Below are 17570 nucleotides of genomic sequence, written 5' to 3'. Positions count from 1 at the left end.
GCAATGATTCCAAATATATTATGACCCAAGCAAGTTGTTGTGTTATGTGACTGCTCTATTAGCGTACCGGATATTGTTACAGAACAAATTATGACCACAAACCAAAGTATATTTCCCACATAGCTATGTTATACTATCATGTAGCCTACTGTTTAGTGCATGCAGCTCTACTTCCTTCATGTTTAAAGTACCCTGGTTAATATTGCTTCTGTGTTTTCAGCACACCATCCTTTGGCCCTGTTCTGCTATTATTGAAAGTACATCACAAAAAAGAATTACCATTTTACTGAAGAGGGCTCCCTGTATCAAGCTTTCATGGAATGCCATTGCAGCAGATATCAGCAATTTCCTCCTTGGAGTATTTTTCTACAGTTAATTGTCATCCATCAAATCCATCAGCTCTAGGCATCTCTATATCTACCATCAATCCCTACCGTTTTTCATCAACTCTCCATTCCTTTGGGACAACATACCTGCCAAGATCTTACAGATAACCAATCCCAAACTATTCCGTGTCGCCCTTAGGCGATTTCTTTTTAAACTCAGAGTTGCTTTGTATTTATTTACTATTGTACTGTTATTTCATGGTATTTGTATCTTGTACTTTGTCCCTTTTTGGGGATCATGTTTGCAGGCCCAGCCTTCTGTGCAATTAACCCTTGTCATTTGGCAAAATTGATAATAATAATTACAGACAGTGTAGTGACCTTCATGTAGCTGAGTTACTGAGTTAATTCAAGTGGCTAAAAAGGTTAGCATTATGGGCTTGATCATAGGAAATATATAAGGTGGTTTTCTAAGTGTTACCTTATTCTGATTGTTATAATTACAGTATGGTAGGATCTGGAAAGAAAAAGCCAAAGAGAGTACCCTCCATCATTTTGTAGAGAAGATGTATACAGCTGAGCAAGCACCAGCATTTGTGTCTGGTAGAGTATTGCACATCAGAGAAACTGGGAAGAGAAAACATCAAAGGTGTGATCAATATTGTGGATTGGTTGTATGTGGTACAGTGGTGCATTTTAGTATAATGAACCACAACAATGGATTCATAATAGGGATCACTTATGCAAAACCCCTAATAGAACATACTCATAAAAACAAGTGTCCTTCAACTAAACATCTTTCTGGTGGTTCTTTACAATGAGTTAGGTCCACCAAGTGAAATATGTGTACTATTGACAACACTGAAACTTGCCATTTTAGTACATGTAATGATAATACACTTCATAGGCATGTATATAGAGACAGAATATTGAAAATCAGTCTGTGTGTGTGTGCATGTCTGTAAGTGATATCTTGTTATCAAACCAGAACAGCTTGAACCAGATTGTTTCTTCCTCAATTATATGACATTACCATTTACCATACAAGAAGCCATAAAATACAACACCCAAAGTTTGATTTTCTGTGTGTAAACACTTTGTTGATAATCAAATCAAATCTGTTGCATTGGGCTTAAAGCAAGCCAGGATGCTTAACCTGTGTTCAAGGTTTGTTCTTAGGTGGCTATTCCTGCTATGGTTAGTGTACATTGGCTAGTCATCATGATGTGCTATCTCAAGCCTTGGAAAACTTGGATGTTCTGCAGTGTGAAGTTGGCCACATATAAAAGTAAAGGACTCTGTTTCAACAGCAACTTCAGCAGCTCAACACGTAGACTTCATGCGTTATGTGGTGCATCAAGACTTAGTTAGAATCTGTTAATACCAAGCCCTTGACCCTAACCCTGTTGTTTAAGGTAGGAAGAATGAGCGCAAATGTTGAACGTGCAAACATTGTATTGTATTGTATTAATGCTTTACAGTGACCAGCACTGAAGGTCTGCAGCAACATGTGCTGCAGCCTTAGGATTACCTAACCTAATTTCAAGGACTTAGACTTAGTGACTTATAGCTGAAAAGGTGTAACAGAAAAGGGGCCAAAGTAAGGAAAAAATTGAGAAGTATATAAATTTCTATGAAAGTTGTAATTACTGCAGGTCCCTGGGTCCACTGTTTATAATATCAACCTGGTATATAGGTAGATTAATTATTACAGAAAAGCCTTTCAATGGTTACAAGGAATCAGATTAAAAATTACCAGTTAACACTGTGGAAAACTAACATGTGTGCAATTGAGATACTCTAATAATACAGTCACCCATTAAAGATTGTAGCCACATTATAAGTCACAAAAGTTCCAGTTATGTAACAAGTCATCGTGTAGACATGGCCTCCTACAAACAATATACTCACTTCACAAACCACAATGTCAAAACACGCTCAGAAGAGTATTTGCTGCAGTGATCGCTTCATTGAAGCTATTTTCCATGGAATCTTTGTTTGCAAAAGGTTTCTAAACCTCAGTAGCTAGGTGACCTAATAGACTAGCATACTCATTGTGCAGCATGACTGGCTTAATACAGTCAGCTGCAGACCCCTTTTTCAGAGGTGCTTATATTAACTTCTGATCAATAATCAATGTAAAATTGTGTAAGGCATCAGAACAAGACTATACACTGTGACTTGCAGAGGTATCTAGTACAAGTGTAGAATGTATCTAATCCAAAACAGCCAAGTTGTGAAAAAGGGTGTATGGCCTTACAAAAATAGGCTAGTATGAAAAAGGTGTATCAAAATTGGTGGTCAAGAAATGGCTGCAATGTGTCACTTTATTTGTAACATTACAAATTAATTGACATAATAATTGCAGCCATTTCTTAGCTGCCACTTTTGATATCACATCTTTTTCTATTTTTGGAAGGCCACGCACCTTTTCACAGTTTAACTGTTTTGGATTAGATATCATTTCTTTTTGTATTTGTATAGCTATGGTGGCTTTTGTTTATCTTTTTTTCTACAGATAAACAGAAGAATTAGATTTTAAGAGACATTTGTACTGTTTTATTATATCAGTTATTGAACATTACATGTATACGACTGTTCTATAAATCCTGTCTTGCAAGACATTGCTGCTAGGACAACCAACCAAGAGTGGCATCTCTTGTGGTCTTACCCTTTGTCATCTGCTGGAACAATGCTCTGTCCCACTCCCTGCAGCGTACTTAGGCCTGAGTCAAATATGCTCAAAATTTTGCCCAAAATGCTTTCAGGAATTACAAAATTTTCACCCATTATGCTCAGTGTTCCCATTATACTTGCATTATGCTCCTAGGTTAGCAACATTTCTTACAATAATCTTGGAACATTTTAATCAGTGAATGCTCTATTAGAGTATTTCACTGCAAAGTGTTCTATTAGAGAGTATCAATCTAAGTGCTATTGCAGTTTCCACTGACTGTTCTATTAGGGAGTATCAATATATTTTCATGGAAATAAGCTCCATAGTTTGAAACATCCACCTAATATGCTAGCATTATGTTGCTGGCATAGCACTCCAACCTGTTATGCTTTTTATTATGCTGGAATATTTGAGTGTACTCAGTCTTAGGCTGCAGGGCTTTCTTGTTAAAGCTGGGTTGTGCATCATGGCATAATAATGTTGGCAATCCATGTATGTGGTGTTCTGTATAGGCTCTGTAGGTTAGCTGTTTTCAGTTTGGTTTAACCTTTAGTTAGAGACTTGAGGGTGGAAGGGAGTGCCATTAAGGCTGGATAAAATTAATGGAAAATAAAATTTAAAAAAACTCCACTCTATAAAGGGATTTTGAAATGTGCTTAGTACATGCATCTACGGTTGGTTTTTTCATGTTATAACTCATTGATATTTAAACAGATTTCCATTACACTACTGAAGGTTTGTACTTTGATAGCTACCTGAACTAGTTTGCATGTTTGGCGTATAACCTGACCACTCAAAAGAATTTTTGTACTGTAATAGAGCACACATTTTTCTGAGCACTTCTTGCAGAGGTATCTATAGAATGTGTAAATATTGTGAAGTATATAGAATTTCAAGAAAAGTTGGGTTCCCAGGTCCTTGATCCCCAGGCCTGTTGATTACACCAACCCCTATATACGTACTTTCAGTTCATTCTATTCAGTGGTTTGCCTGGTAGTTGTGGCAAGTAATACTTTTTTATTAGCAAACTTGATTGTGAGTATGCATGGTTGGTTTTTTGTTATAACTACATGACCATTATCATGATTACTTTCAAACCACAAAAAGGTTTGCACTACAATGAATGGAGTTTTAAAGTGTTCCTTTAAGTGGTGCATTCTATAGACATGACAAAATATTGCATTTGTAATTTTTCAGTGATTGTGCATAACAACTACCTTGTCCTTTATTTGATCTGCATGAAAATTTGTATTGGACCAAAAATGTGCTGTAATGTATGATCTTATTGCCATCCAAAGTTGAAGTAAATTGACTATAGGTTGTGCAAGTTAGGAAGAAGAAATACGAAGAAAATAAGATGAACATTGAAGGCAAGTATCTTAGTGATGGCTGGGTGAATTCAGCTTAAATATGGAATAAGAGGTGCCCCACCCTTGCATAGCAAGAATGATTAGTTGCGGTTTAGGCTTATATAATATGGAGATATGAATGTGTGAAAATAGTGTTCTCTTGGTTTCTGTAAAATACACACTTGTCTGTTGCGCTGGCTGTACTTGGCTGCACAACACACTGTCGTGTGTCTAGACAGATACAGATTTATAGGCAATTAAAGTTTCATAACCACTCCACTGCAGTTATATAGGAGGGTCAGCCTTTAGCAATTATTCAAAAGGTACGTTTATTAATCCCTATATTAAACCTGTATTGGAATATAGGCTTTCAAGTACTACAGATTGAAATGTTTTTAGCACATGTTGTAAAATAATACAAAGATTGAAATCAAGCTAACATATTTATCAGTACAATAGTACTGTTTAGTAGGGTTTCCCCCTAAAATGATGGGTGTAGCCCAAAACACTGCAATTAAAAATAGAAACATTGAAAATCACTTTTACAGAATAGTCTTAGTGCATCATCTATCTTGAAATCCAGCATTAAAAACAAGAAAACACTCACAGATGGTCACATAATGAATTGAACAAAAATCCCAAATTTTGGTGTACTTGCCTGCCAGCCTGCCTGCCTGACCACAGTCACAAGGCTAGAGGCCAAATTAAGCTGCACCATTTTGTGTCACAATAACAAACTCACTAGTGGCATATTTATGCTTTTTCTGGTTCTGATGAGTGTTTGCTTTCTACGCTTTGCCTTTCTTTTATCTTCAATTACATGGTCAGTGGAACCCACTTCATTTATACTAATAGGAATAATATTCTTTCAAGTACTACAGATTGAAATGCTCTTAGCATGTGTTGCAAAATAATAAGATTTAAATCAAGCTACCACACACACCACGCACGCACGCACACACACACACAATTGGTGGTTAGTTTTAAGGGTTATCTGGGGCTATGCAATAACATTGACATGTTTATTGTGATCTCGATTGCTCATAAGCTCATTAATAATGATTTTGCCATTATCTAGAATTTTGATATGCCTATAGATATATAGTAAATCTCTATAGACTGCAATATAATTTTATCAGATAGTACACTTGTGAGAAAAGTCTCCAACCATGCAGTTATATCACTCTATAAAAATTGATGTACTATATAGTAGCACTGTGGCAGTATTTATAAAGTGTTAAATTTTGACTGCATGCTCCTGTCAAAATATCACAGCTCTATAGTGCTACCATAGCACTTCAGTTTTAACAGTACAATGCTAGAATGATTATTGCCTGCACATAACTATGCTTGTATACATGTACTCCATTGGGATTGTATCGTTTTATGATGGTTTATCATGATAAAATAATTGCTAGTATTTTTGAATATTATTAATTATTTTTGCACTATAGCCCTTGTTAGTTAGCACTGATTTTGCACCATGCATGCACACATGTGCTTCAACAACAATAATAAATATCATATACGTAGTATGATACTATTAGGGATTATAAAAGTTTCAGCATAGCAGCAAACATGCAGCAGCAGCATGTATTACAAACTAGCACTAGCAGCATGTATTTAGCAGACTGCATGGCATGCAGCTAATGTGCAAAACTCTCAGCTATCAAATTTGTGGAAATATATCAAAATGCACAGAGAAAGCACATTATCACTGACACCCAATCAGGATGTAGTAATGTAGTACCTGTCACTGCCACAATACAGTGCAATGCTGCTAGTACTTCAGTTGAGCTTTTACCACTTTAACACAGATATTGAATATTCTATAAGGCCTCACCATTTTAGCATGTGGTAAAGCCAACCAAACTGACGACAATTTATTGTCACGAGGGCTCTTATCTTTGGTCTTGTTCAGTTCACTTTAATACAGTTTTTGGGTGAGGGTCCAGCCCTGAGCAGTACCATTGGCATCTTCACAAAGTGTTGGAGGTGCCTTCACAGTGTGATATAATACTTCAATAACAGTATATATGCTATCCCACTAGGGACCTGTGAGAAGGCTGTAGTCAGAAACATGTATAACGTGAAGAATGCAGAAAAAAAATCCAAGACTTGATCCCCAGCAACATGCAGTCTAGGCATGCACCAAAGGAGCTACAACAGCTGGGATCTGAGATCTTCTCTGCATTCAACCTGTATTTAAACATCGACTTCAGTCTCACCTGCAAATGGTTTTATCTGTGAACACAATCGCACTAGGGACCTGTGAGAAGGCTTACCATCACAAATAGATGTGTATGCATATATCCAGCACAGAATGTTATTGGTTTTCAAGTAGCCCATACACAATGGACATTTCTGCTCCAAAGCAAGAATTTTATTTTGAGTGCATGTCAGTTGTAAATGGGCTGCAATTTTTTATTGCATGGTTTGCAGTTGTTTATTTCAGTACATAAAACTGCGACACAAACCAGTAAAAGTTACTTGATGAGAGTGCATATGACTTAGGGGTCAAAATTTTCAGCGGCAGGGCTTGTTCACATTCTGATTAAGTGTTTGTAAAAATCACTAAACCACAATTTGGTTTACATCAGTTCCAATTTGAACTTTACCCAGTTCCATTCCGCAGAACTGATCATTGTCCACTGCAGCTCCCTGAGCTCAATAATTAGTTATTAGATGTATGTTATATAGCTGCTTTTGTTGCTATTAGTCTATGGCCGTAGTTAAAAGCACACAGTACTTTTTAGCTAACATACTACGTAGAAATCACGCTCCCACGAAAACAATGACGTAACGTAATTATCACGTGAATTTGGTCCCGTGACAATTAGGCAAAGGTTCATCATCAGGTATGCTTGCTTCGCTGGTGCTCGTCTTCCTTGTAGCTTATTGCGCTCAAGGTAAATTCTAGCTAAGTACTAGGAGTAAGGCCAATTTATATTGTTGTATTTTTGCAAGGTGTCATTCCTGACGAACGTTATCCACTTCGTTTGCATGGAGGCGAAGACCAATACGCTGGAGAAGTGCAAGTCTACGTGAATGGTACCTGGGGTGCCTTTTGTGCTGGCAGGTTCTACTTTACAAGTGCTAAAGTGTTGTGTAAAACGCTGGGGTTCAAGACAGTGGAAGAAGTTTACAACATTAACAACACGAACACTCCGTTACTTGTAGACGGCTTGTATTGTTCTAGATACAGTAGCAACTACGACTTTTTCAACTGTTCGTGGTCCTGGCATACTGAGGATGAGCCCTACCACTACTGTCCAAATGGCAATGCTACTGTTGGTGTTGTGTGTTCAGATGGTGAGCATTTATTGAAATGGCGCGCTTTTTACAGTCTTGTTTGCTGTAGTCCAGTATATTATTTGTATAAATTGCTAAGTGTGTTTTGGCATAAGTTAAAGTGTATTTTGGCATAAGTTTTGCATTTGTGTTTTAAACTGTCTGAAGAGCTAAGTAAACATGTTAAAACATTGCAGCCATTTTAGTTGACTTTATATGGTACAGTCCTCATGATTATTATACTGGCAGTGTTATGCTAGGAGTACAACTTGTTTAACAGTGATTTGTTCTTGTTGCAGACTATGCTATACGCTTACAACAGACTAATCCATCTCAAGCCCACTATGAAGGCCGTGTGGAGGTATACCACAGTGGTCAGTGGGGAACAGTGTGTAACTCTTATCGATGGAGTATATCAAATTCACGAGTAGTGTGTCAGGAGTTGGGCTTCCCAGATGCTCGTACTGGCACCCAGTACTTTTCATATGGACCTGGTAGCAACTCCCAGCCTGTTTGGTTAGAAAATGTTTACTGCAGTGGAGACGAAGACTCGTTGATTGATTGTTACTATTATGGGGGGTGGGGAAGTCGGTACTGTAACCATACCCATGATGTAGGAGTGTCGTGTTTAGATCGTAAGTTTGTTGGTGTGATCAACACTAGTGTTGTAGCTACCCATGCAATACAGTGTAACAGTAAGGTTGTATAGGTGTCCATGTAGGATACTGTGTACTTACTACCATCCCTATAAGCTGTGTACTATATTTGATATTTCTCTACACATAGGCAATGAAACACTACCAGTATATCCAGTCAGACTGGTTGACCAGGATGGCAACACTGACCCAAATAGATGGAGCGGTAGGGTTGAAATACTTTATAATAACACATGGGGTACTATCTGTGACGATGGATGGGGTATTGAAGATGCTAATGTAGTGTGCAAGCAACTCAACTACGCTGGAGCTATTTCTGCACTGAGTGAGTTATCATTGAAGAAGCAGCCATCAGAAAGAAATTTATAATGAAATTAAAATTTCATAGCGTTCCTGTCTACATTTGTTAATTTGTGGAATATAATATTGCACAGTTTATATAACAAATTGACCAATATGGTTTTAGTATGAATTTTGTGTGCTACATGTTAATGACTAGTACACTTGTCTTAAATGGTGCTTAACCTACTGATAAAACTTGCTGGGTATCTGTTATTATGAAAGGGACAATAAGAACATGATATATGACATTATAGTCATGAAGAACATTGGTGTTTTGGTATTACAACATGATTTATGAATGCTCTCTTGAGCTTCACATACTGTTTACACACAATTTGTATAGCTTATTTAAAAGTACCACTGATTAGTGAACCACAGTGTGCACTTGCTTGTGAATTTGTAGTATTTGCTGGTATTAAGAGAGTTAGTGAAATGTCTTGAATGTTCTACAGGTTTGGCTGCGTATGGTCAAGGCATTGGCACTATCTGGATTGATGATGTATTATGTACAGGCAGTGAGGATGGCATATCACAGTGTTTACACAGTGGATGGGGTGTACACAACTGTGCCCACTACGAGGATGCTGCTGTCATTTGTGATAGTGAGTGGTAGTTGATTAGGAGCTTTTTCTCTTTGAGATAATTTAGTTGATGAACTGTTGTGTATTTGGTTGTACTGTCAATTGAGTGGTGCATGTGGTAGGCTATGGTCTATTGATAAAGTACATAGAACTGGGACAGATCTAGACAGGCGACTTTCTTCTTATCATGTAGACCCTAATATTACAACTGGCCCAGTGGAGGTGCGATTAGGGAATGAGTCTGGTGGTGAAGGTGATGTGGCTGGACGTGTTGAGGTGCTTTATGGAGATGAGTGGGGTTCGATTTGCGGTCGTAGTTGGGACTTGGCTGATGCGAATGTTATCTGCAGACAACTGGGTTATGCCCATGCTATCAGAGCCATTACGTATGTTTGTGTTGTGTTCACATGTGTGCATACATCATGCTATTCTTTGTGATACACAACCCTGATACTTTTCAGGTATGCAGCATTTGGCTACTCAGCCACTGGCCCAATCTGGATGGACTACGTTGGTTGTAATGGCACAGAAACGAACATTGGTGACTGTAGCTTTCCTGGCTGGGGCATCTCCAGCTGTTCTCACTACCAGGATGCTGGTGTTGTGTGTGCAAGTATGTAAACTTCCTGTGATGTTGTTTCTTAGAAATGACAATAATGAATTCTAAAGAGCATTGCACCATATTTAGTTGTTCTATAGACAATTAAGGTCATGCAGTCACTTGGTGCATGTAGTTGTAAGATGAGTTGTTGTTACATTGAATATCAGGTGCACCATGTTTGTTACTATCTCTCTCTCTTGTCTACAGATATATCTACAAGGCCTCAACTCCGTCTAACAGGAGGGGCTACCCCACAGGAGGGACTCGTTCAGATTTACTACAAGGACCAGTGGGGTACCATATGTAACAGTGGCTGGGGTGAAGAGGAGGCAACCGTTGTGTGTCACCAGCTTGGCTATGATGGAGATGCTGAAGCTGTTCCTAACTCAGTGTTTGGTGTGGGCAGTGAATCCACCCCAATATGGCTATCAAATGTGGTGTGTGCTGGGCATGAGGATTATCTAGCTGACTGTACTCATAATGACTGGCAAGCCAATAATTGTCATCATTACCAAGATGTTGGAGTGATCTGTACTGGTAAGAAATAACAATGTTTAGTTTATCACATTTAACCTAAACTTATGTCTACAAAAAAGTTGATGCTTAAGCTTCACGCATGTCTCTCTATAACCCAATTACCATTACAGATTTCACTACCATAACATATTGCATTACTACATGAAATTTCTTGATACCAACCATTAGCTAACATGTCCTCCATAAGTTTGTATTGCTAAACAAACTCCTCAGCAGATTTATACCTAGCTGTACTCTTTGTCTCTTGTCTTCTTCATTCCACTATTGCTATTTTGACCCCCATGTACTGCTTAGTCAAAGCCTAAATATCAGTGGTGGGGTGAACTTCTAAAAATTGATGATATTGTTTTTTTGTTTGTTTGTTTTTGTTTTTTAATTTAGAGAGCAATTTTACTGTACCTGTACGTTTGAGGGATGGCAATTCATCGTTGGATGGCAGGTTGGAGGTGCTGAAAGGAGGCGTGTGGGGTACCGTCTGTGATCCCTACTTTAATGTACAAGAAGGTGCTGTTGTGTGCCGCCAGCTTGGCTTCTTTGGAGCTAGAGAGACATTCAGTTTTGCTCAATACCCTATGGCAGGCAACAACACTCCAATTGCTCTCTCGTATGTGTTCTGTCAAGGAACTGAGGCTCAGTTTAGTGAATGTTATGGAGTGATTGATTCATGGAGTACAGCATCCTGCTCACATGCAGATGATGTTGGTGTGGTCTGCCTTGGTAAGGCTACAAGATTAGTAGTATTAAAACTGTTTCTTTTTTGTTGAGGTACCTTGTGTAATCCAAATTTGATGAAGACCTGATGTCTTAAATGGGTATAAATTATACAGCGCATAAGGAGCCATCTCGAAGTATTAATTGGATGTCATTTGGGGTTCTATAATGACTATATCTGTACGTGCTTAGTCGTCCCAATTCTAATTCGACCTTTAGGAATTCTCATTATATACCATTGGCTCCCTGTACAGTAATTATACAAGTTTTATTGTCACCCACAGAGACAGAGCCTACTGTTAATGGACCAATCAGACTGGTGAATGGTTCAGACATGTTTGAGGGTAGAGTTGAGATACTAGTCAATGGACAATGGGGCACAATTTGTGATGACTACTGGAGTGACACAGATGCCAGTGTAGTGTGTCGTCAACTTGGGTATTCAGCCGATGGTGCAATAGCGAGACGGAGAGCTGCATTTGGACAGGGTTCTGGTCCTATCTTATTGGATGATGTGAGATGTAATGGAACTGAGGAAACCCTTGCTGACTGCCCCAGCAATGATGTTTATATTCACAACTGTCGCCATTATGAAGATGCTGGAGTGCATTGTCTACGTGAGTAAATTCTAGCTACTTGAAGTGTTTACCTATTAATAAATTAAATATCTGTACAGTGCTCTGTTAATCTTATATTCTTGAAAGGTGCCCTGGCTTTTATTTTCTTTACAGCAATTCAACCATTGGGCCTCCTGTCAGATTGGTTAATATCAGACAAACGAACAGAGAACTTGATGAATTCTTGTGTCATTTGTCCAATACAATTTTCGTGATGTGAAGTATTCTGGTTGCCTAGGGTGATGACCTTATTAAGCAGATGGCTGCGTTAGGCAGGTTATGTTGTGCACAAATGGATGTAACTTTTGGGAATTTTGTACCATGGCCAGTTTATATGAGATTTCACTGTGTCAGGGTCTTACTTGTGTTTCCTGCTGTGTGTTAAATGGTTTCTATCGTACTGTAGTGGAGGCTGAGGTTCCCATAAGGTTGATGATCGGTAATCAGAACAGCACCAATGAGGGCAGAGTAGAGGTGTTCTATAATGGAGAATGGGGTACCATCTGTGATGATAGTTGGGGCTACAACGAGGCACTGGTGGTGTGTAGGATGCTTGGCTTTGCCAATGCTGTGCAGGCATTTGGGCGGTGGGTGTGGCTATGAATAGCATGAGTGTGGCTGGTTATTGCTATTGTTTGCAGTGCTCATTTTGGTGCAGCTAATACGTCAGTGCCAATATGGCTGGATGAAGTGGAGTGTGTTGGTACTGAGAGGTCTATTGTGAACTGTTTACACAGTAACTGGACTGCACATGACTGTCATCATCATGAAGATGCTGGAGTGGCTTGTACAAGTGAGTATGTGTATGTTGTGTGTAATATTACGTGGTGTGAGTGTGTAGTGAGTGAAAGCTTGTGTGTGTGTTGTAGCATTGTACAATCATGACACTCTGTTCGCTTGGTTTACGTTCGTCTACAATTCCTAGATTATGTACAAGATGAATACCCATTACGAGTGAGAGGATCAGATACTGTAGGACAAGGACGACTTGAGGTCTTCTACAATGGACAATGGGGAACAGTTTGTGATGATGACTGGGGGAATACTGAAGCCATGGTGAGTGTATTACAACAGTACCTCATTATTATAAGCATAAGATTGTCTCATCATACAATACGTTAGTACTGTATATCAGAGGTTTGGGCTTTCTTTCCCAACAATATCACCATAAAAACCATCCTCACTTTTCATCATAACAGCTTGGCAGTATTGGGTAGGCATAACCAAGCCCAATATCTTCAGACCTAGCGGCTTAATTTCTTCACTGTTCAACGTTGCTTCATCCCGAGACATGCCTTTTCGCCAATTGCAGTACATAAAATACATACATCATGTGTATTCCACTTCTTTCACTTTGACAACGCTTCACTCTGACAACGTAAGGCGTAAATTTGTGATAGTGTGATACAGCTTATGTTGACGTGCTATTACGCTTATCGCCCATAGTGACTGAATTGGTTGCAGAGACATTTCTTGTACTGTTCTTCATTGTGTAACAGGCTGAAAATAAAGCATAATTAATGTCCACGAGAAGTTGCCTATACCTGCAGATATACTAATGAATATCCATTAGTACATGAACAACCTGTCTTGTTTTGCTACTTTTTAGCCATTCCCTACTTCCCTTATTTCACTATCTTTAGTCCCTAATCCAACTAGAAATCCCTTTCATTTGTTAAAGGTGTGGCTGATAAGTGATGAGGTTTATTACATATACTTGCTGGAAATTGTAAAATGCTATGAATGTTTTGCTTTTCTACTGACTCGAGTTATTTCTTGGCAAGCCACGAACTGGGTAGATGCAATGAATTGTAAAAATTATTTTTGTGATTTAGTCCACTATAGTTGATGTGATTATATATTCATCATAAATTCTTGTAGGTGGCATGTCGTGAGCTGGGATATCGTAGAGGACGTGCTGTAGTAGAAGCAGAGTTTGGAGCGGCTGATAGAGATGTTCCCATATGGCTGGACCAGGTACAGTGTACAGGGAGTGAAGAGTTCTTGTCTGATTGTACTTTTGATGGCTGGGGAGATCATAATTGTAGACACTCTGAAGATGCTGGGGTGATATGTTCTGGTGAGATATTGAAATATTTGTTTTGACGTATAATCTTGTTCGCTAAACGATATGTTATCCTGCCATTCATGATTGTTGAAGTACAAAATATCGTGGCAGGTATCAATGGAATCCTTGTTCATCACTTACACCCTGTTCACACTAGCCCAGTAGCACGGTTCGGAACGGTACGGCTCGACAAAAAGTGCAATGTGAACACCATCTGTACCGGGCCCAACTGAACCAAGCCAGCCCACCCGATTGAACCAGGTCAGCACGGTACGGTACGATTATTACTCACCAGGCGCACAAAATAATTATTTTATAAACTCAACATGCAATGAAGAAGGGCTCAGGAACACTGTTTGACACTAGATTCAGCCCTAACGACAGTTATAAACTATTTGTCGTCGTGGCAGTTACTGTTTCACTCACTTCGATTTGTGGCATGATTTCTGCAGTCACAGTTTCAGCTACATGGCCACCTATCTAGTTGAAATGAAAGAATGCCAGCACAAGAGGCTTGAAGGGCAAGAGCTGCATCCAGTTTTAGTAAGTAAACTAAATAATATTTAATTGTGCGCTTATGGAAACCAGATGACTTAGCGAGCGAGACTGCATAGTGTGAACAGAGGCAATACTGGGCCGTACCGAACCGAGTCGAACTGAACCGTGCTAATGTGAACGCAGTGTTAGTAATGTGATTACAATACATTAGTTACATTGGATGACCTTGTTGTTATTAGATGCTGTGATGCCAATCAGACTAGTAGGGGACAGCAATAGTAGCATGTCTGGCCGTGTAGAGGTGTTCTTCAATGGCACCTGGGGTACTGTTTGTGATGACCAGTGGGACATACAAGATGCTAATGTGGTCTGCAGACAGTTGGGATTCACTGGAGCTGAACAAGGGGTGTGTGTTGTAATTAATACCTGCAGTTGTTTATTTATTTTTTATTTATTTTTTGTTAGACTGTAAGGGCTCAATTTGGTCAGGGCAGTGGACCAATTTGGTTGGACGATGTGGCATGTCGTGGTACAGAGGAGTCCTTGTACCAGTGTTCCAGTAACACCATTGGAATACATAACTGTCGTCATTATGAAGATGCTGGTGTGGTGTGTACAAGTGAGTATATTTTTGTAGTTTTTAGGATAAAGATTTGGTGCATTTGTTTAACCGTGTACTAGTGTTATCTTTGTAAGCTGAGCTTGGCATGTCTGATTATTTATCTTGTACCATCATTCCTTGTCCTTAGATGCAACTCAATCTGCCTCTGAAGGCAAAATCAGATTAGTTGGTGGTCGGAATTCATCTGAGGGTCGTGTCGAAATACAGCACAATGGTGTCTGGGGTACTGTCTGTGATGACTACTGGAGCTTGGCTGATGCTGATGTCGTGTGTCGACAGTTAAATTATGATCACGCTCTTGAGGCAGTCCGTTATGCTGGCTTTGGTACAGGAGATGGTCCCATTTGGTTGGATGATGTTGATTGTTATGGATCAGAGGCCTTCCTTACCGAGTGTCCATTTGTGGGCTGGAATAGTAGCAATTGTGTACATCGTGAAGATGCTGGTGTGAGGTGCTATGGTGAGTAAGGAGGTATTAGTCATACCCTGATGATGTGTGATTCCTGTAGCTCCATTTGACTATGTTAGATTGGTGGATGGTAATAGTGTCAGTGAAGGTCGTGTGGAAGTGTTCCATAATGGACAGTGGGGCACAGTGTGTGACGATGAGTGGGACATAAATGATGCCAGGGTTGTTTGTCGTCAACTTGGCTATCAACGAGCTCTCGCTGCTCCTGAATTTGCAACATTTGGAGAGGCTGATCCTTCCAGCACTGTAAGAATACAATGTTATATGCTCCATGCACTTATGGCTGGTAATCTGATCACTCACTTTAGATTTGGTTAAGTAGAGTGGCCTGTAGTGGTAATGAAGACAGTATTTTCAGTTGTGACTTTAGAGGCTGGGGTGTGACCAATTGCTTTCATAGTGAAGATGCATCTGCCATCTGTTCAGGTGTGTGTGTGTGTGCGTGCGTGTGTGTGATTGTGCATGTGTTTGCATGTTTGTCGTGCATGTGTGTAACTATATGTGTGCATGTCTGTGTGTTGAGTAGTGTGTCCACACACATCTCCTTCACTAGATGTACCTGAAGATCCTCACCCGGTCAGGTTGATCGGTGGTCGTAACTCATCAGAAGGAAGAGTTGAGATATACTATGATGGACAGTGGGGCACTATTTGTGACAACAAGTGGGACACAAAGGATGCCACAGTGGTGTGCAACAGTCTCGGCTTCCCTGGAGCTGCCTCAGCACCTATAGGGGTTGGTGTATATGTTGATGTATAGTCTTCTTAATCTGTATCACAAACACATGTTGTAAACAGTGTTGCAATATATATTTATTTTTAGTCTAAATTTGGTGGTGGACAAGGTCAAATATGGCTGGACTACATGAACTGCAATGGGAGTGAGTTGTTCATCTCTGACTGTCGCACCACTACAGGATCGATAAACTGGGGAGCAAACAATTGTGATCATCGTAGTGATGCTGGTGTAGTGTGCAACCGTGAGTGTTTATAATGGTGGGGAGTTGGGCTAAAAGCTGTTCCTCATACAGAACATAATTGGCCAATCAGATTGCAGGAAGGATCTAACCAGTATGAAGGAAGAGTAGAGATACTCTACAACAACACATGGGGCACAATCTGTGATGATTTCTGGGACATTAAGGCTGCTGATGTTGTCTGCCATATGCTCGGATATGGTGACGCTTCTATGGCATGGAACGAGTCTCATTTTGGTGGAGGTTCTGGACCAATTTGGCTAGATGATGTGTTCTGTCTCGGCAATGAACCTACTGTGTATGAATGTGCCCACAGTGGCTGGAGAATCCATAACTGCAAGCACACCGAAGATGTTGGAGTGACTTGCTCTAGTAAGTGTGTGCGTGGTTTTTTTTTAGTATGAGTATGCACATGTGCATGCTGCTAACATTGAGTTAGGGTTGCCAGTTTGGTTTTCTGACAATCATTTTATTTTACAGACAAGGTAGCACCTTCAAGTGCAACTGCCACTCAGAGACCAACTTCCACTTCTGGTCCATCAAAAGGTGGTGATGAAGGAGATAAGAACAACATTGGAGTGATTATTGGAGGTGTTGCTGGGGGTGTGGTCCTCCTGGTGATTGCAGTCATTGTTGTGGGCATACTAACATGGCATTGTGGGTGAGTAATGACTTTATACATATGATAGCAAAATATTTTGATGTATTGCTTATACAGCAAACGAGCTGCCCGGAACAAGTTGTATTCCACTGTTTCCATGACACCAGGTGAAGAACATGTTGATATCAATGATAATGAAGGTGATTGCCGAATTCCTACCACTGCTACATGTAGCTACACCCCTTATAAATATTATTTCTGCAGGTCCACTTTATTCTGATGACAATGATGATATGCCACTGGACCTTAACTCCTAACTAACTACTTGTAATCACTGTCAATAGTAGTGGTTATATTTGATGTGTAGGTGTTAATTGACAGTCACAGTGCTGTGGTTTTGTTATGTGAAATTTTGTGTGCAATTTAAAATTGTCATTCTACTTGTTTATGACATGACAGGTGTTGTGACGTCCAAAAGGCAATATTTTCTTGCTAAAGTATCAAATTGTGATTGCTTTGTTATCTAATGTATCCTTTACTCTACATGTTGCAGGGGATCATGCGAAGGGGCGGGCGCCGCCAGACGAAGTCACCACTGGGTCTGGAATTTTTTCCTGCATTCTTCACGTTTCAGCTACATGTTATTCA

At 39.6% G+C, this 17570-nt stretch overlaps 1 protein-coding gene across 1 annotated transcript; it reads left to right on the top strand.

The window, feature by feature from the left end:
* Positions 1-7136: 7136 nt before the first annotated feature.
* LOC136242488 (deleted in malignant brain tumors 1 protein-like) lies at positions 7137-17378 on the top strand. The gene is made up of 25 exons (XM_066033918.1): positions 7137-7261; positions 7320-7664; positions 7943-8278; positions 8430-8624; positions 9094-9243; positions 9416-9608; positions 9684-9835; positions 10031-10360; positions 10742-11077; positions 11356-11688; positions 12095-12275; positions 12330-12481; positions 12614-12744; positions 13570-13768; positions 14494-14660; positions 14720-14873; positions 15004-15336; positions 15386-15591; positions 15654-15771; positions 15899-16080; positions 16168-16324; positions 16376-16693; positions 16802-16982; positions 17040-17122; positions 17187-17378. Exons 1-25 carry the CDS (start codon positions 7213-7215, stop codon positions 17237-17239), a joined length of 5034 nt encoding a protein of 1677 aa, XP_065889990.1. The 5' UTR covers positions 7137-7212; the 3' UTR covers positions 17240-17378.
* The last annotated feature ends 192 nt before the right edge of the window (positions 17379-17570 follow it).

This window comes from Dysidea avara, chromosome 13 (genome assembly GCF_963678975.1).
Source record: "Dysidea avara chromosome 13, odDysAvar1.4, whole genome shotgun sequence".
Lineage (NCBI taxonomy): Eukaryota > Metazoa > Porifera > Demospongiae > Dictyoceratida > Dysideidae > Dysidea > Dysidea avara.
Note: the sequence above shows the minus strand (reverse complement) of the source record. Positions and strands in the feature narration are given on the sequence as shown.